This window comes from Nannobrachium achirus, assembly GCF_963921795.1.
Source record: "Nannobrachium achirus genome assembly, chromosome: 5".
In the NCBI taxonomy this organism is placed as follows: Eukaryota; Metazoa; Chordata; class Actinopteri; order Myctophiformes; family Myctophidae; genus Nannobrachium; species Nannobrachium achirus.
In genome coordinates, this window is record NC_137814.1 from 62,527,030 (window position 1) to 62,546,410 (window position 19,381).

General features: G+C 41.8%; 1 protein-coding gene across 1 annotated transcript; it reads left to right on the plus strand.

The window, feature by feature from the left end:
- Positions 1-1,341: 1,341 nt before the first annotated feature.
- Positions 1,342-16,697, plus strand: LOC308285249 (extracellular calcium-sensing receptor-like; the record flags this gene model as incomplete). The annotated part of the gene is made up of 8 exons (XM_080725968.1): positions 1,342-1,596; positions 5,418-5,504; positions 6,158-6,396; positions 7,082-7,202; positions 8,009-8,216; positions 10,137-10,202; positions 13,795-14,141; positions 16,155-16,697. 8 exons carry the CDS (start codon positions 1,342-1,344, stop codon positions 16,695-16,697), a joined length of 1,866 nt encoding a protein of 621 aa, XP_080582094.1.
- Positions 16,698-19,381: the final 2,684 nt, after the last annotated feature.

A 19,381-nucleotide genomic window follows, 5' to 3' on the forward strand; every position in this document is an offset into this window, starting at 1 on the left:
TGTGTGAAAGACAACTGACTTTTATGTAAACCATACTATATGCACAGTTTGTTCTGCATGTCACTATGCTGGAAAGTGTCCTAATCGGGAGATAAGCCCTGGGGGTCCCTGGAGGGGTGGAGGTTGTGGATTGGCAGGCAAGGAGTGTGTGTGCAAAGTTTGGCATTGAGTAATATGCTGGCTGTGTACACATGTTCACAGCTGCGTCAGTTCAGGAAAGGCTAAGGTATGGCAACATGACTGGTGTCTTGCAAGACACCAATCATGTTGCCATACCTTAGCAACAGGCACGATGAAAAGTACATTTAATTATTTCCCCCCTGTAGCCAAGGTATGGATAAGCCCACAGTGTCCCTCTGAGGGTCCCCCGACCTCACTTTGAGAACCACCACGGACCACTTGATAAGCCCACAGTGTCCCTCTGAGGGTTCATGTAAAACTACTGGTCGTGGACACCACCTAGGGCCTGTGTACATATGGCTCTCTGCTGCCCCCCAGTAAGAAACTATAGACGGCACAGACCGTGTACACGAAGGGCAGGAGCAAGTGGTCAAGTCCCATAGAATCTATGGGAAATGTACGAAGTCGTGTACAAAGTCACCGGTTGGTCCACGAGCCATAGTTTTTTCCATTGTAGCTCCCTACAGTGTACACGAATATGATTATTATTGCTGTTGCTGTTGTTGTTGATGTTAATCATGCATGCATGTGGGCGATTTGTTGGCAGAGTAGCCCTGGTGAGAGTATGATAACATTATTACAGGACAAATAAATTATTTTCATATGACTGGATTTCTAATGAATGTTTAAGCCCTGCCTCTACTTCTGCCTCAGATGGGTTGTTGTTGTGAAAGATTACGTAGTGGCATGTATCCACACAGGGAATGCTATGTGGCACTGTGTATAAAACGTGGCAACTGGACTCGGGAGTTGTCAGACAGAGGAGGGGAGTCATGAGGGCTTCTCTAGACAAACTCCTGCTTTCGTATGTGCACTTGACCTCGATGGTGTTCTCTGCATTCTCTGCTTTGTCCTCCTCACCGTCCCCTTCTTGTGAGTTACAGGCACGGTTTAATCTCAGCAGAATGTATAAGGCCGGAGAGATTGTACTGGGTGGCATGTTTCCTATCTACTACCGGCCTGTCCTCCCTGACTTGTCTTTCACCTCCAAGCCACAGCAACACGCTTGCAAAGGGTGAGTAACACAGACATAATAGCAAGCATGATAACAGGGGGACTTGTTTTGATAGATCTAGTTGATATTGTGTATTTCTAAGTGTTCATCACAGTAATGTTTTGGGTGTTAGTTTTGTCATTACAGGGTGGTGGTGGTCCCAGACCATGGCTTTTGCCATTTATGAAATCAACAGAAACGCCAACCTTCTACCCAACGTGACTCTGGGATATAGGATCTATGACAGCTGTGTCCCGTTTGGAGGTGTCCCTGCAGCGATGGCATTGGTCAGTGGGAGAGAGAAGGTGTTTCGATTGGATGAGAGCTGTGCTGGGTCCCCTCCAGTGCTGGGAACTGTGGCTGCAGCTACCTCGAGCACTATTCACGTCTCTAGACTATTAGGTTTGTACAGAGTGCCCATGGTAAGTTATACTTGAATCCCACTTTACCATCACGCATGTATATCTGATTAATTTAGGCTATACCTAATTATTTATAAATCTAAAATACAGTGGTGGAAAGTACATTTAATCAAGTCCTGTACTGAAGTACCATCTTTAGGTATTTGTACTGTACTGTATTTCCAATTTTCAATACCTTTACTTTTACTCCACTACATCTTGGATCCAAATATTGTACTTTTACTCCAGTATTAACCACTTTTGGCCACTACATTTTGGCCTTTTGAAAAAAGACGATCTACAGGTTGCTGTTTTCAAAATACTTGTATAGGAACCTACATTTGAAATGTGAAATGGGACATTCTACATTGCAGTATTGATAATTTTACTTAAATGTGAGTACTTTTTCCACCACCACTAAAATATCACTTTGGTAGGACAGAAACCTTGTATCTCCAATGATAGTTCATTCTTCATATGTTGCTTTTCCATAAATTAATAACCTATCATATTTGGATCATTGTGATTCACCCCTTTTGAGCTTGTATGATCCATTTCACAATGTGTTGCATGTTCATGTTTGAGAATCTTCACCTATAATGACATATATGTCCCAAAAAAAAGGGAGGCCAGGTTGAAAGTGGTTAAATATCTCTGTGGGTTTTTAAAGTATTAAACCAATGAGAAATATAAGAGATTTTGACTATATAATAACTACATTTACTGTATCACAGCATTTATTTCCTGAAAAGGTTTCCACTGATATGCCTAATTTTGTTATTTGACCATTTACAAATCTAAAATATGATAGGCAAATGTGTATAGTATTGTTTACAGCCTGAAAGACATATTTATTTCAGACAAAAAAAATGTGAGCCAGTGGACTGGGCAGCTCTTGTTGAGGAAGGTGAATTGTTATTGTCACTGTTTGCAGCTGCTTTCTTTTCACGATATTCCTGGCCCCGCCCCCGGCTTCCTGTTCATATCCTGAAAGAAAATAAAAAACATCATTTGGTTTCCTGTGTCCTTGCATTAAAGTGTCAGTAGAGGCGCTCTGGGCTCTTGGCTCTGAATGAACCGGTGTTGCCATGTCTGCTTATAATAAGCAATTGGTGTCGTTGTTTATTGGGCTTACTTTTTTAAACCAGTGGTTCCCAAATCTTTTCATATCAAGGACCCCAGATTAACAGATTTGTCCACAAGCACAATGTCTTGTGCTGCAGTTCTTATTTGAACATGCCTGCCTGCTTGTGATACATTTAATATAGCAAAGAAATAAATATAACGCACATCCTCCGTTTGGTGCTGAGCCAAACAGCGGGACAGCGGCTTGCTGGAAAAAACATAACCAGAGTAGCCCGCAGCTCACTTTTAGATGCTCCAAAAATATTTGTATTTGCAACAAAACAGCAAGTAAATACAACATTTTGGCCTTTATCAAGTATAAATACTTGACCTTCAGGTCAAAATCTGATCCTGTATCTAGAAGAGGCATTTTTGTAATTGATGTTATCCTATGTAATATTAAAATAATGTAATATTAAAATATGTTTTAATATTACCCATCTGAAAATATGTGGTGCCAGGGACCGCCACACAGATTTGTGTTGTTAAAATGTTTCAAAAATATTCAAATTATTTTCGTTTTTTCTTTCCTCTATATTTTTTAAATAGCAAATATACAAGCTCACAATGTGTCACAATGTGACACATTGTGAGCTTGCTGATCTGCTATTTTCAAATGTAAATGTAAAGTAGTAAAACTGAACCTAGTTAATTCTATTGGGCTTATTATTCATAGACCTGGCCGCTTGTCTCTGGCAATATCTGGCAACAGACAATTCCCTGTCACTTCCTTGGGATCTCTTGTTCTTCGACTTGGGAGGAAGTGAAAAGATGTTTAAAAATGCTCCAGCGCCCTCTGTAAAAGAAAAATGGCAGCCTCCATAGAATGGCCAGGAATATCGTGAATAGAGGCTATTTTCAGCCATTTTGGACAGTTTGATTAATTTAACTGACAAAACCTGGTTAAGTTTTAAAATAAAATGCCATTGATGACCCTCCCCTGTGTCAAATGATGGCACCCGTGCCTAGGGTTGCCTACCTCTGTCCTAGCACTTCATTATCCCTGTACCCCTTCGTGCTAATTGATGCTAGTGATTGAACAAGGTATGACTATGCTGTACGTACGCTATTATTGCTACCGTAGGAGACGGTGGGGGAAGGAGCGCTTCTTTTTCGTTCACCAGCGTCAGCTACTCAGCTACTCGCCAGCGTCAAGGTTACTGAGGTTAGGGTGAGGTTTAGGGTAAGGTTTAGGTATAGTTTTACTGAGGTTAGGGTTAGGGTTAGGTTTAGGCATAGTTTTACTGAGGTTAGGGTTAGGTTTAGGCATAGTTTTACTGAGGTTAGCGTTAGGGTTTGGGTTAGGTTTAGGCACAGAGGTTAACTTTCACACCCGCGCAGTCCAAGTGACCACAGCCGAGCGCTCCAGACCTCCGCTCCAGCCAATCACAAGCCGCGCCTTCTAATTTATTCGACACCGTCTCCTACGGTAGCAATAATCGCATACTGCTATGCACAGACATATCTTTGGCGCTAATTTTTTGTTTTCTTAGGTTTGTTTTTTCTTGATCACACGATGTGTGGTCATTTGTGCATTCTTAACTTTTAACTCATTCCCTGCCAGGCCCGATAGTCCCGAGATTATTCCAATGTCTTTCCCCGCCAGGCCCGATAGTCCCGAGAATAAAAAAAAAAATAAAATAAATAAATTCAAAAATCTTTTTTTTCAAAAAAAATGTTTGACCCCCAAAAATGGAGTAGGCATGATAGCAATCGCGAAATTGCATGTTTAACCCCCATAGCAACCCCATCTTTCAAGCATGGCAGCCATTTTGGCAGCCATCTTTGTTAAACATAGTGGCTGTTATCTCATGAATGCCTGAACGGATTTCCATTCGGATTTTTTTGTTTGAAAGCTGTGAGCAATGTGGACACACGTGGTGCATTATCTAGGCATGGGTGTGCATGATCCGTGCACACCCAATTACATGGAAGTCTATGGAGACGAATGGCAGGTGGGAGTACGGAGGTATGTTAAAATGGCGGTCAATGTGTTAATGTTAAGAATGCAATAGACCTAAATAGATTTAGATGGATTATTTACCTGGCATCCTGTAGTTTCAGTGCTCATAATGTCATCAGCCATCTTTCAGGCTTCGGTCATCCTGTCTTATGAACACACAGCCTCATCACACACAGTCGAGTAGATTGAGATTAACTTTGTATACATTCAAATGTTATATTCTTTTTGGCATGTTGACAATGGATGTTTAGTGTAACAGAGATCTGCATAACAACACTGCATGAACCTGAACAAACACACACTGGCATTGTGGATCATCTTCGCAAGTGAAGGACAAACATGATCAATTATTAGACAGATGCTATACTAGCTATAGGTTCACATGGCTTATCTGGGATCCTAGTTTCTTTAGGCCCTGCCCTGTCTCTCAGCATTCTATGAATGCGATCTCTCAAAAAATGTGGTGTATTATATTACAGAACAGATGCTATGTGCAGGGGTGTCGCACCAAATTCTGGGCCCTGGGTGCAAGGATTCACTGCGGGCCCCCCATGCATGTTCTAGGCCAGGGCGAGGGGGTTTAACTTATTTAGACTGCAACGCATTTGCAGATCTCCAAGCTCGCTGAGCTTGTATCTGCTATTTTTCAACAGCTAAAGTATAAAATAATTAAGGCCCCTCCACCTTGGGCCCTAGTAACTCAGTCCCACTCCCCCCCCCCCCCTGTGACGCCCCTGGCTGTGTCTTTTCCCAGGTCGGTATCATGGCCACCTGCACCTGTTTCAGTGAGAGGACCCAGTTCCCCTCTTTCTTCAGAACAATGCCAAGTGACTCCTTCCAGGTAAACATCTCTGCACACACATTATGTTGTATGTATGTCAGTTACAGTTCATGTTCCACAAGCTTACAGGGGTCGGCATCAGCAACCTCTTTGACATGAAGTGCTGTGTTTTCATTTTTCTTGATACTCGGTGTGCAATGTCAATATGTTAATAATGACATCAAGTATAGTTCATGTTTCACATTTCAATTACATTTATTAAATGTAATCAATATTACTTTCTCAGATTTCCCATGATGAATAGTCTAGCCCAGGGGTCTTCAGCATGGGGTCCGGGAGGCCAACTAACCTAATTGTGACAGGATTGCAGTGCAAGGTTGTAGATCTGAGCCGTTGTGAGCTTGTAGATCTGCTGTTTTCTGGCGAAGAGTTTTGATGTATAGGGAGGGAAAAAGAGCAGACCAAGTACAGAGCCAAAGGTCAAGCTACTTAGTATTGATGGTTTAAGTGGTTAAATGTCTTAAAATACAACATGAATCTAGCATATTTATAGAAAAGATCATGAAACAAGCAGAAACGTTTTGTCAATGCTGTCAAACAAGTCTATAAAGCTATCTATGAATCTCTCTCAGCTAAGGGGTCTTTGGCCCGCAAAACGTTGAAGACCCCTATAAGCACTTATCCGTTATTGATCCATTCCTTCATCACACCAGGTGCGAGCCTTGCTCCAGATCATGAGGCGGTTCGGTTGGACCTGGGTAGGACTGCTGTTTGTCGACGATGACTTAAGCCGTGAACCCGCCCAGTCCTTCCAGTCTGAGCTGGCCCAGTCCGGTCTGGGTTGCCTGGCGTATGCAGAGGTTCTGCCATATGACCTGGGACGCAGCGACCCGGCTATACTGACGAGGATCGTCACTGTGGTGAAGAGATCCACAGCTCGCGTGGTCATTGCGTTGGTATACGGGACCCATATGGTTAAGCTCGCAGAAGAGGTTGGTGTCATTTGATTCATGTTCATTGAAGGACAACCTTTTTTTTACAACAAGGGTTCATATTTTAGATTGTAATTAGAGAAAAGAAAAGGTGAGTGTTAAAATGTTTTCATTTACTTCTTTCTATTGTTTTAGCGATTTTAATTACTTTGATTTCAGTGCATGGGGGCATGCGTGCAAGTGCCTAAATGTGTCTTTTTAGACACAATAAGCTAGCCGGCAATTTCTTTATTACTATTTACAGTAAAACTACTTGCCCCCATAAGTCACATCTGCCCATGAAAGATTGTGGTGCATCTTGGGAATGGGCTTATTGTATCTAAAAATACATATTTAGCCACTTGCACGCATGACCCGAACCACTGAAATCAATGTCATTAAAATCGCTAAACCAATAAATGAAAACGTTTTAACACTCTTTAACAATCTTGTCTGTTCTATGATTACAATCTAAAATATTAACCCTTGTTGTAAAAAAAAAAAGTTGTCCTTCATAGTTACATTTGGACGTAAAGAATATGCAGTTTGGTTGAAATGTAACTGCGAGCACATTTTACAGGTGGTAAAGCAGAATGTGACAGGTCTGCAGTGGATAGCCACTTGGCACTGGGCAGCCTATGCTGTGCTCCAGTCTCCTCACTTCAGGCCGTACCTAGGAGGCACCCTGGGTTTGGCCATCCGTCGAGGAGAGATACCAGGGCTCCATGATTACGCGTTAAACATCCACCCGGACAACGACCCTGACTACAGACATGAACACAGCATGGTGTGTACGCATATGTATGCATATGGAGTCTTCAGACTCCACCTTAGCCCATTGCGCTAGACCAGGGGTGGGCAACTTTGATGATGGCGAGGGCCACTATATTTCCACCTTCACTCCAGAGGGCCACATTGCATATTGCTACGTCCTACTTTGTCATTCTAGTAACTCATACAAAAGAAGCAAAAATAGCAGATCTACAAGCTCAAAACGCATCGTGCTGCGATGCGTTTTGAGCTTGTAGATCTGCTATTTTTGCTTCTTTTGAATTGGAATCCTGAATTATTTTTTGTTATTTTTTAATTGGAATCCTGAAATGTAACAATTTGATTTAATTTCAAACACATTTAGTAATATACTCATTAACTTTATGAATCTAAATACAAATACATTCGACATAAAAAAATACATTTTAATACTACTATGCTATTCATTAAGCTACTAATATAGACTGACGGAATTAAAGCAGGTCATGTTTAGAATTGTAACAGCTGAAATCAATAATATATCATTATTCCAGTATTAACCTGCGGACCGCATTAAGTGAAGGTGGGGGCCGCATGTGGCCCCCGGACCGCCAGTTGCCCATGTATGCGCTAGAACTTGACTACCGCCCAGTCTTATGCAAAGGTTAAATGCAATTTAGATAGCATGTTATTTAGACAGGTGCCAGGTCCATAAAACTGAAAACCGTCAAGACCCCGGCCTCCCACGCCCTGCTCCCCGTTCCGTTTTTTTCTCTTGTACTGCAACATATAGGATATAGCCTACATAATTGATCTCCAGTCTTGATGGTGTTTCTTCTTCAGGTGAAGCAGTTTTGGGAGCACACGTTTCAGTGTAAATTTGCTCCCCTTCCGCCAGAGTGGGTGGATGCTGGTGGACGGGTGTGTACTGGACAGGAGGACCTGGCAACAGCAGAGACTTCCATGTTGGATGTGTCTGCGCTCAGAATCGTGTATGATGTGTACAAGGCTGTGTATGCCCTGGCCCACGCCCTCCATGACATGTTGCAATGTGTGCCAGGAAGAGGGCCTTTCATCGGGCACAGCTGTGCCAGTCTGCAGACGATACAGCCATGGCAGGTGTTAATTAGTTCACAGTTTGCCCTGTTAATGTTTCTAGTTGGATTCAAATTGAATAAGTACATGATATTGGTAACAATAAACAGGTATTATAACATTTCATCAGTGATGGGCAAGCTACTTGGAAAATGTAGTAAGCTAAGCTACAAGCTACTCTTGATGAAATATAGCTTAAGCTACAACGAAGCTACCCACAGAAAATGTAGCAAAGCAAGCTACAAGCTACACGGCAAAAGTAGCTAACTACAACAAAGCTACTTTTTTTTTTTTTTTAATCAACTTCATGATCAAGTGCAACTTTCCACCAAACAAATAGTCAGGCAAAAAATGCTCAGTTCAATTGATTATTATAAAACTGGAAAAAAGCCCTCATGTCTGGCTTTTTGTTTCATCCTTTCATTTACTGACCCCCCAAAAAAATCCTATTTGAACTTGGGACCCCACCCTGACAAGCAATTGGAATTAGGAGTTGAGGCATTACATTTAGTTTCACTCTGTTCCACCGATAAATATTGTGAAAATAGCAGATCTACAAGCTCACAACACCTCGGAACACAAGGCGTTTCGAGCTTGTAGATCTGCCATTTTCACAAGTTGTGCCTCTTTTACTATATTGTCAAATTGGCCAATGTTTGACCAGTTTTTATAGTTGCTAACTTTTGATGCAGTTTTGGTATTTTATTTAAATTTGTTAGGTATTAAAAATGTCTAAAAGGTCCTTAAATTGCCACTTCACTGTCATTAGTTAGCTGTGGACAAAAGAGTGCCCTGATCTGTGTGCTGTCGAAACAGCTGATAAGATGGATGGATGGATGGATAATCTTTATGCTGATAAACAGACAGACAGACAGACAGACAGACAGACAGACAGACAGACAGACAGACAGTCAGTCAGTCAGTCAGTCAGTCAGTCAGTCAGTCAGTCAGTCAGTCAGTATTGTAACATTCTCATTTGAATTGATTCATGTTATACAATTCATTTTGTACTGTAGTGCAGATAGATGGTGAGTTGAGTGTAACGTTCTACTTTGACTACTTTGGACCAGTGGTGTAAAGTAAAGTAGAATTACTGTAGGCCTACTTACACTAAGTACAATTTTGAGGTTTCTGTACTTTACTTGAGTATTTCCAGAGTATTTCCAGTTTTCAGTACTTTTACTTCTACTCACTACATCTCAAATCCAAATATTGTACTTTTACTCTACTACAAGTATTTGAAAACTTTAGTTACTAGTTACTTTACAGCTATGAAAGATTATATTATAAAATATAGACTACATTATTCCACTTTAGCCCTATTTTATACCTTCCTTGGCTATTTTCAAACATTTAGTAGCCTACTTTTACTTTTGGTACTTTAAGTAGACCTACATTTTGATGCCAATACTTTCATACTTTTACTCAAGTACATTTTGAATTCTGGACATTCGCTTGTAATGGGGTACATCTACAGCGAAGTATTGATACTTTTACTAAGTACAAATTGTGAGTACTTTTTCCATCTCTGCTTTAGACAGAACAGAACCTTTAGCACTAATTTAGCAGGTCATACAATGGATCAGATATGCATCCAGCCGATGGCTCATTCTTATGTTAATTCACGTCGTTGAGGCACGCTTTTTAAACGAGGTGCGAATGGTTGTTTTTGATCGATATGCGAGGCATGTCCAGTCCGAGTCCGACGTTCCGTGCACTCTATAATGCGGTGCGGTGTCCCCTTCACTGTTTCACCCTCATTTGGTTAAAGTTATAACGAGTGAAGTTCTAACATTGCAAACGTTGCAAATAACTTTAGTTTCACTGTGTAGGTTTAGTTCCATCATGTCCTCTCCGTGTCTCTCTCTGTGTGCAGTGAGTGCACCGGTGCAGACAGAGAGCAGTGACTTCTTGCTATTGGGGAGGAGCCATGGAAGCAAGGGTAGATCTTCAAGCGAACACCCTGCCGAGCCGAGACCTATTTATTATAACTCTATGGCCGAGACACGTTGATAGCTTGTAGATCTGTCCTTTTTTGCAAATGACACCGCTGTACTATAGAAGTATAAAACGAGCTGTGATTCATTCATGTGCACAGGCTGTACCATGGCTTTTCTCCGGGGATTTTTTTTGCGCACAACCTTTATTAGTAACGTGTAGCGTTTGGTGGACGCTACGTCACTACTGGGGTCTAAAAATAGCTCCGCTACGCTAAAAGCTATTTGGTTCAAAACGAGCGGCGCTACCGTGACGCTACTGAAAAATGTAGTTAAGCTATGTAGCGTCGCTACTTGTAGCTCGCTACTGCCCATCACTGCATTTCATATAACTAGAAGTTCGCGGCCCTTTGGGCCGCTCACATCTAGAGATTGTGTCCGATTTGCAGGCGCTCACAGCTACGTTGCAGCAGTGAGCCAACTGATATGGCCATAGCTGTATCTGTCAGTCCTTGCACACTTGCCCACATGGCCCTAGTATCCAGTTGTCCAGGTGCCCACCTCTCCAAGTGCCCACATGTCCCTAGTGCCCAGTATTCCAGGTGCCCACCTCTCCAATTGCACACATGTCCCAAGTGCCCAGTTGTCCAGGTGCCCACCTCTCCAAGTGCTCACATGTCCCTAGTGCCCAGTTGTCCAGGTGCCCACATGTCCCTAGTGCTGTGTTGTCCAGGTGGTCACCTCTCCAAGCACCACCTACAGGCCAAAAAGGCCCTGACTGTGTGGGGCCCCAGGCAGCCACCTAGGCCCGGCCCTGCACCGCCTACTGTGTGATGCCCCAGTCCGGCCCTGCAATGCCTACTGTGTGTTGCCCACTCCGGCCCTGCAACGCCTACTGTGTGGGGGCCCAGTCCGGCCCTGCAATGCCTACTGTGTGGGGGCCCAGTCTGGCCCTCCACTGCCTACTGTGTGGTGCCCCAGTCTGGCCCTGCACCGCTTACTGTGTGGGGGCCCAGTCCTTCCCTGCACCGCCTACTGTGTGCTATTTTCCTATGGATTTTGACTTGCATTGGTATGCCTTGAGCAAAACATGTTTGAAAACCTCTGTAATGCAACTCTCCTTTTGCACAAAGCAGTGCAAGATAGAGGGCGCCAGATCCCTTTGAGTCACACCCTACCACTATTTCCTGTTCATCCACAGAGCATTGATTCTAGTCATTTTCTCCATTAGATTAAAGTGCTTTCTTTTCACTTTTTTCAACTTGGGATGGTAAAAAGATGAGGCAGACAAATAAAATGTATTTTGACAAGTAATAAAAGTTTGAAAAAAGAGAAAAGAAGCACTTTAATCTAATGGAGAAAACAACTAGAATCAATGCTCTGTAGATGAACAGGAAGTAGTGGTAGGGTGTGACTCCAAGGGCGCCCTCTATCTCGCAGTGCACTACTTTGTGCAAAAGGTCCACAGTCCCTTACTTTTTTACCCTTTCTAGCTTTTGTATTATCTGGAAAAGGTGAACTTCACCACATCATTTGGTGATGATGTAACATTTGATGAGAATGGTGATGCTTTACCAATCTATGATGTCATCAACTTGATGTGGCTCCCTGACGGAAGCACAAAGGCTCAGAATGTAGGCGTGTTCAAGAAGTCAGCCTCCGCAGGAGAAGAACTCATCCTTGATGAAGACAGAATCTTCTGGAACTTTGAATCCAAAAAGGTCACAGTCACTTTCTACAATAGCTAATGTTGAGCTAATGGTGTGAATATAATCTAAAATAATTGCCCAGACATGGGTGTACGCCAATGTCCAAGTTATATTTATCAAGTCATCCTATACAGCTGATGATCGGCTGTATAGGACCACGGCTGCCGATCCTAGTGTTCATTTGGTCTGTCCTTTGATAAATCTCATGGCTGAAACCGACAGATTTTTAAATAACACAGCCTTAAATATTCTTGAAACACCCAGATTTTACGACATGAAGAAGCGGAATACGACCAAACAACATATGGAAAGCCAATAGGAAAGAGTTTTATGTCCGCAGTGTACACACACACACACACACACACACACACACACACACACACACACACACACACACACACACACACACACACACACACACACACACACACACACACACACACACACACACACACACACACACACACGCACATACTTGCAGGGCCAACTGAGCAGCATTTTGGTACACTGCGGAAACAGCAGTCTTTGACAGCGAGATTACCATATATTCCGTAACAGTACAATATGTCAATGACACCAGTCATATCTTCATGAATGGAACACGTTTGTATATTCATTTAACTCATCACCAACATGCGTTCGAGTTCGAGTTAGGTTACACTGAAATAAAGCAATCAAGACAGCAGCCTGTGAGCCACGGGCTGCCGTGACACCACATTAATGACAGTGGCAGTCAGAATCTGAACGTGATTGGGGTGATTGATGACTGAATGCATAAATATTAATGGATGAGGACTGGTGTGTGGTGGGATGGTTATATCTCCGATCTCCCGGTGGCCCAAAAAAATTATTACCTGCACTGCACACAGGTTTGGAGCGTCAGGTTTCTATCCTCAACACAGGTTGCACATAACTCCAGAGGATGTAGCTACTGCAAGTTTGTAGATGTCCATGAAAAGATTCAGATCCAGATCTGTAATCTGCAATCTGGCCTAGTGGAGATATGTGCTCCGAGGAGAACACCTTCTCAGGTTTAGACTGAAATTGATCACTGTTGCTTTCCTGTGTAGCCTCCTCGGTCAGTGTGCAGTGAGAGCTGTTCCCCTGGAACCCGTCTGGCCAGAAGGAAAGGAGAACCTGTCTGCTGCTTTGACTGCATTGCTTGTTCTGAGGGAGAGATCAGCAATGAGACTGGTACTATGTTCACATTATGTAGCAATGTATAGATAGGTAGGGGTGTAAACGATACGATACGCATCACGATACATGGACGATATTGGTTAATTAATGGTGAAACGATATGATTCGATTCAATGATTTAACTATTTAGCAAAGAAATTAAATCTGTGTGGAATGTGTCAATATTGCATGTTTTAAGGGAAACATCTATTATTATGGATGTAAATAAGTAAACACTGTTATTCTCTAGCAAATACACAGACATATTATTTCAACACAAATTGACAAACCCACACCTTGACATCGATATATGTGTGTAATCTCTGTGTTCATCACAGAGATTACACACATTTATCGATAGACCAAGAGTAGCTATATGGAATGGAAAAGTAATTAATTAAAACCCTCTTTTTCATTTTACCTCTTAAAATTGCTAAATACAAGGAACAAATACTTAATTTCCAAACAATCAATTAGTTGCACTGCAAAACGATTTGATACCGATTATCTGCATTGTAAAGCGATACCGATTCGATACAAAGCCAAAGCGGTACGATATTTGCTCTTGCATATTGATATAGTAGATCATTGCAAATTAAAATCGATTTTTCGATTCAGTTACTATAACGTTACACCCCTAGTAGTACGGTAGGTCATCTTTAGGACGATACTGGCCATCTAACCTCGCCCTGTTTGTCAGACTCTACAGAGTGCACCAGTTGTCCAGAGGACTTCTGGTCCAGTCCCCAGCATGACCACTGTATCCACAAGAGCGTGGAGTTCCTCTCCTTCCACGAGCCCCTGGGTATCTCCTTGACGACCATCTCGTTGCTGGGCACGCTTATGTGCGCCGTCGTCCTGGGAATCTTCATCCATCATCGAGACACGCCCATGGTGCGCGCCAACAACTCAGAACTCAGCTTCCAACTCTTGCTGTCACTCAAACTGTGTTTCCTGTGCTCCCTGCTGTTCATTGGACGTCCCAGAATATGGACCTGCCAGCTGAGACACGCAGTGTTTGGGATCACTTTCGTTCTCTGTGTCTCCTGTATCTTGGTAAAAACTATGGTTAGTACAGCGGCTAACAGGATGAAACAGCATGAAATTTGGCGCATGTACTCTTCAAATCCCACTCTTTTCAAAAATACCGCTGGCCATGCGAAATTCCAAGATGGCGGCCTCCGAAATCCAAGATGTCTGTCCGAAGACATGTCTTTTCCTTTATAACTCTAAATGCATTGATTTTAAGACCATATTAAGGTTGAATATAATGTTTGGCATTGCGGATATTTTGGTACCAAGTAGGTGTCTGTATCTATTACAGTTCTTGAGATACAGAATATAGGTACTTTTACAGACTCAGGAGTACCTATATGCTGTATCTCAAGAACTGAAATAGATACAGACACAGACACATACCAAAATGTCCGCAATGCCCAACTTTATATTCAACTTTAATACATTTATGGGTCTTAAAATCAATGCATTTGACCTTATAAAGGAAAAAAAACTAGGGCTGTCAGTCGATTAATTATCCCATTAATCGCATGATTGTCCATAGTTAATCGCACGATTAATCGCAATTAATCGCATATTTTGTATTTGTTCTAAATCTACCTTAAACAGATATTAATACTCATATCAACATGGGAGTAGACAAATGCAAATACAGCATATTTATTATTATTTGGAATAATAACAAATACTGTCCATAATAGGCCTAACAAACAACAACATGAGAAAATATCTGCTTCCATTAGGACAGATTAATAGTGAAAGGACCACCGCTCATCGAGGTGCTGCATGCCTGAAGAAGGTCTATGACCAAAAGCTTGCACTTTATTTAACTGAAAATAAAGAACATGATTTTGCACACTTTTGAGTGTGCGGAGGCTCCCTTAAATCTTTCATTAGGACAGATTTAAAATAAACTTGGCATTCAATCACTAAATCCCAGCATCCCTATTCTAAGGGGATATTCACCAAAAGTAGCAGATTTACAAGCTCATTACAATATGCTACAAGAGCTTGTAGATCGGCTATTTTTGGTGAAGAGAGTTGGTGTATAAATATAACTCAAGTACAGTGCAATTTTTACAAAGCAAGCATGAGGCATTAGAGGGTCTAAATTGGTTTAACTTAAGTAAAATTGATACATTCTAAATATTATCAAAGTATTCTGAGGCACCCTGGACTGGTGTTATTGGGCATCCTAGTTCACTATGAGAAACCCAGCTGTTATGATGTAGAGAATACTAGAGACACTGATGGCTCATTGGAGATGTGTGGCACACAAGCCATAGTCAGCCAGACCTGCCGGATTTCAGCCGGAGGTGGGCCAGAACAGCCGGATTTGGGCCATAACAGCCAGATTTGGCCCAAACCTGTTTGCTATGTGGGTTATCTGGCCGTTGTTGCAAGCATTTGGTGGTCACTGTTAGCGTGTTGGTGCGGGGGTCTGGGGAGGCAGGGAGCACTGTATAAAGGACGTAGGCTACTATGTGCTCGTGTAGCTTACAAGTTGGAGCGCTCCTGTTCTTGGGAGCGTGTGTGTCTGGGGCTCGAGCTGTCTACAGATGTGCCGTTTCAACGCGTATTTGATGAGCGCGACGCCGTCAGCGGTGATATTGTGGTTGTCTGCTGCAAAAATCTCCGCCGTTTTGTCTGTCTCATACATAGAGTTATGGGGTCTCATACTATGACTAGCCCTGCTGCTAGCCGCATCACACACTGACTGACTGTTGTCAGCGCATTCGCTTCCTCACTCTCTATACTACGGAGCGCACCGAGGCTCAAACATCAGCTGCGTTAATCGCACGTTAAAAAAATTGTGAGTTAACTAGTTAAATTAAAAGGATTGTGAGTTAACTAGTTAATAGCGCGCTAAATTCGACAGGTTTAAAAAAAACACGTTTTCGGACGGACATCTTGGATTTCGGGGGCCGCCATCTTTGATTTTCAAGTGGCTCGGTTTCTTAAATCGAAGAGTGGCCTCCAAAAGATGATGTGTACCAATTTTCACGCTTGTATCACAGAGTGAACGATTGCTCTTATCATCTTCTGTACTAGGTGGTGTTGGTGGTGTTCAAGGCCTCCAAGCCCGGCGCTGTGGACGTATTGAGGTTCTTCGGTGCCGTGCAGCAGAGAGGAACAGTTCTGGTTCTCACTTTTATCCAGACAATTATCTGCGTAGCTTGGCTCGTGTGTGCTTCACCAACTCCTCATAAAAACACACAATACCGCAACGATAAGATAGTCTACGAGTGTGAAGTGGGATCGACGGTTGGTTTTGCAGTGTTGCTGGGTTATATTGGTCTACTGGCACTCCTCAGTTTTCTCCTCGCATTCATGGCGAGGAATCTCCCAGACAACTTCAACGAAGCCAAGTTGATCACGTTCAGCATGTTGATCTTCTGTGCCGTGTGGATCGCCTTCGTCCCGGCGTACGTCAGTTCTCCGGGCAAATATGCGGATGTGGTGGAGGTGTTTGCTATTCTAGCGTCTAGTTTTGGTCTGTTGTTGGCATTGTTTGGCCCAAAGTGTTATACCATCCTGCTGAGACCTGAGCAGAACACTAAGAAGTCCATCATGGGTCGAGACTCCACCAAGTAGCAGCAGTATAATAACACCTATATTCATGGAAAGATTTAATAAAACATAATCTTTTAATGTAATAAACCCAGAATCAAACTGTGTGTGTGTGTGTGTGTGTGTGTGTGTGTGTGTGTGTGTGTGTGTGTGTGTGTGTGTGTGTGTGTGTGTGTGTGTGTGTGTGCGCGTGATGTCAGAGTATGACAATCTTTCACGTGTTTTTGCTTCTAACTCCAATTCAGGTTTTCAGTTTTACAACTGAATACTATTAAAATAGCCTCCAAGCTCCACACAATGATTGACACTTCATTTCACCCAATTGGAGCTTCTAGTCCTGTCTCAGTCGTCTCCCAGTCGCCCAATAGCAACCAATAGTATGTTCTCAGAGGAGGTCCATGACTCCGTTTCCTGGCTCATATATTCAGCCAATGGCAGCAGGTTGTTCTGATGACTGGCACTTCTTATAGCCAATGAAATTCTCCACAAAATGTGTCTACTTTATTTTGGCTGAAGTGAACTACAATACCCAAAAAACCCTGCGTAACAGCACTACTGGCCGTGCGTAAATACGCAGCAGCGGCGCCGAATGTCAGACCAAGAGTGTTAGGGCTGTCAGTAAAACAAATAAATTAAATAATAATAATAATAATAAATAAATTAAAATAATTAGCCCTTTTTTGACCTTTTTATATGATATATGCAAATGTCTCCAAATGAAGACGCATAACATACACTTAGTAAAACATGTGTAAAATATTCATATTCTGTAGTTTTATCATGTCCTTTGAAATTGGGCTAGGTAAGGCTTCAAAATGTGTCCACATTGTGTTTTTCAGCTCCTATATGATAATAACAGTGTTATGCAGGCATCTATTTACTGAAAATATTTAGGCGAGGATTAAAAACCTGCTATTCCAGTAAGTTAAAACTTGCATTACTCAATGTCAGTTGCACACAGAGTGATTATTTATTTCTGGGTAAAACTTCAAAATGTTTCCTTCAAAATGAGACCATGCCCAATGCATTACTCCAAATGGTTTTAAAACTACAATCAATTTACTTTGGGTACGCTGTGTATAGGTGTTTTTTGCAAATTATACAGGATTGTTAACAGGTTAAGTGACTTTGGAGCATTTTCTTTCTGTGTGGTTGCTTGTAAAAATGTGTAGTTGCAGTTTGTGGGGCTTGTTTCTCAATGTTGTTTAACCCAGTGGTTCCCAAATTAAAATGTATTAAAATATGTTGTGTACCACATATTTTGTTAATAGCAGATCTAGCTCTCTCACAACGCGTCCAGGGGTCCAAATGAAAGTTAGGAACCAAATGGACTTATGGGTCTGTAACTAGCAAGAGTACAAATGGAACCACATGGACAAAACGGGTCCATTTGTATGTTGAATTATACGTTAGATTTTACATTATAAATTGGGTCTCAGAGTCTCAGAGAATTTTTTTTCCTGTATACTAAAGTCAATGGGACCCCAACGTTTTTTTGGGTGTGTGTGGGTCATGACCGAAAGAATAAGGTCGTGGATACAAGCGGACAAAATGAGTTTTCTCAGACTGGTGGCTGGCATCTACCTTAGAGATACCACAGCTCCTTCAATTGGAAGGTGGTTCAGGGATCTAGTATGAGCGCCTCCCTAGGGAGGTCCTTGCTGCATGTCCCACTCGTTACTATTAACAGGAAATAGGTGTAACTTAACCAGGAAATAGGTGTAACTTAACCATAACGTTAACCTTGTGTAACCAAACTTTCCACCTCGGAATGAACCACTGTGTCATTGTCACCGGTCAGGATGTCCGGAGAGATTTATATTTTCCGGTCTTGTGAACTTTGTGCGGGCAACAAATAACGTTCAACTGCAATGTATACAACTGACATGTTCAGTATAAGGCACCTCTCTCTCTCTTTTGCCACTACTCCTACAGATATTGTCGAAAACTCAAGTTTGATTTTTCACATCCCATTTCATAATTTCAGCTATATGAACAAAGTTTGTGGGCCCTGGGAGTTGGTAGGCAAAACAGCCTAGTAGAGAACTTTGCTCCAAGGAGTACCCTTTTCGGTAACCCTTTACTTTCCGGTACAGTAATTACATGGTGTTACCTGGTAATTCCCAGATACATTCCTGAGAACTACCAGGTAATTACTAGGTAATACTAGGTGTACCTGGTAATTCCATAGTAACTACCTGGTAATACACTTAGCAATTACTTAGTTTATTACCCGGTAGTTCCCTGGTATTGTCTTAGATACTACAAGGTAATTATTAGGTAATTATAAGTATTTTATTGTGTATTTAGCATGTAATTATACTGTAACTACCTGGTAATACACTTAGCAATTACTAGGTTTATTACCCGGTAGTTACCTGGTATTTTATTGTATACTACAAGGTAATTATTAGGTAATTATAAGTATTTTATTATGTATTTAGCATGTAATTATACTGTAACTACCTGGTAATACACTTAGCAATTACTAGGTTTATTACCCGGTAGTTACCTGGTATTTTCTTGTATACTACAAGGTAATTATTAGGTAATTATAAGTATTTTATTATGTATTTAGCATGTAATTATAGTGTAACTACCTGGTAATACACATAGTAATTACAAGGTATATTGCCTGGTATTTACCAGGTATTTTCTTTGATACTACCAGGAATTAATGAGTAGTTGCTTATGCAATTACTATATAA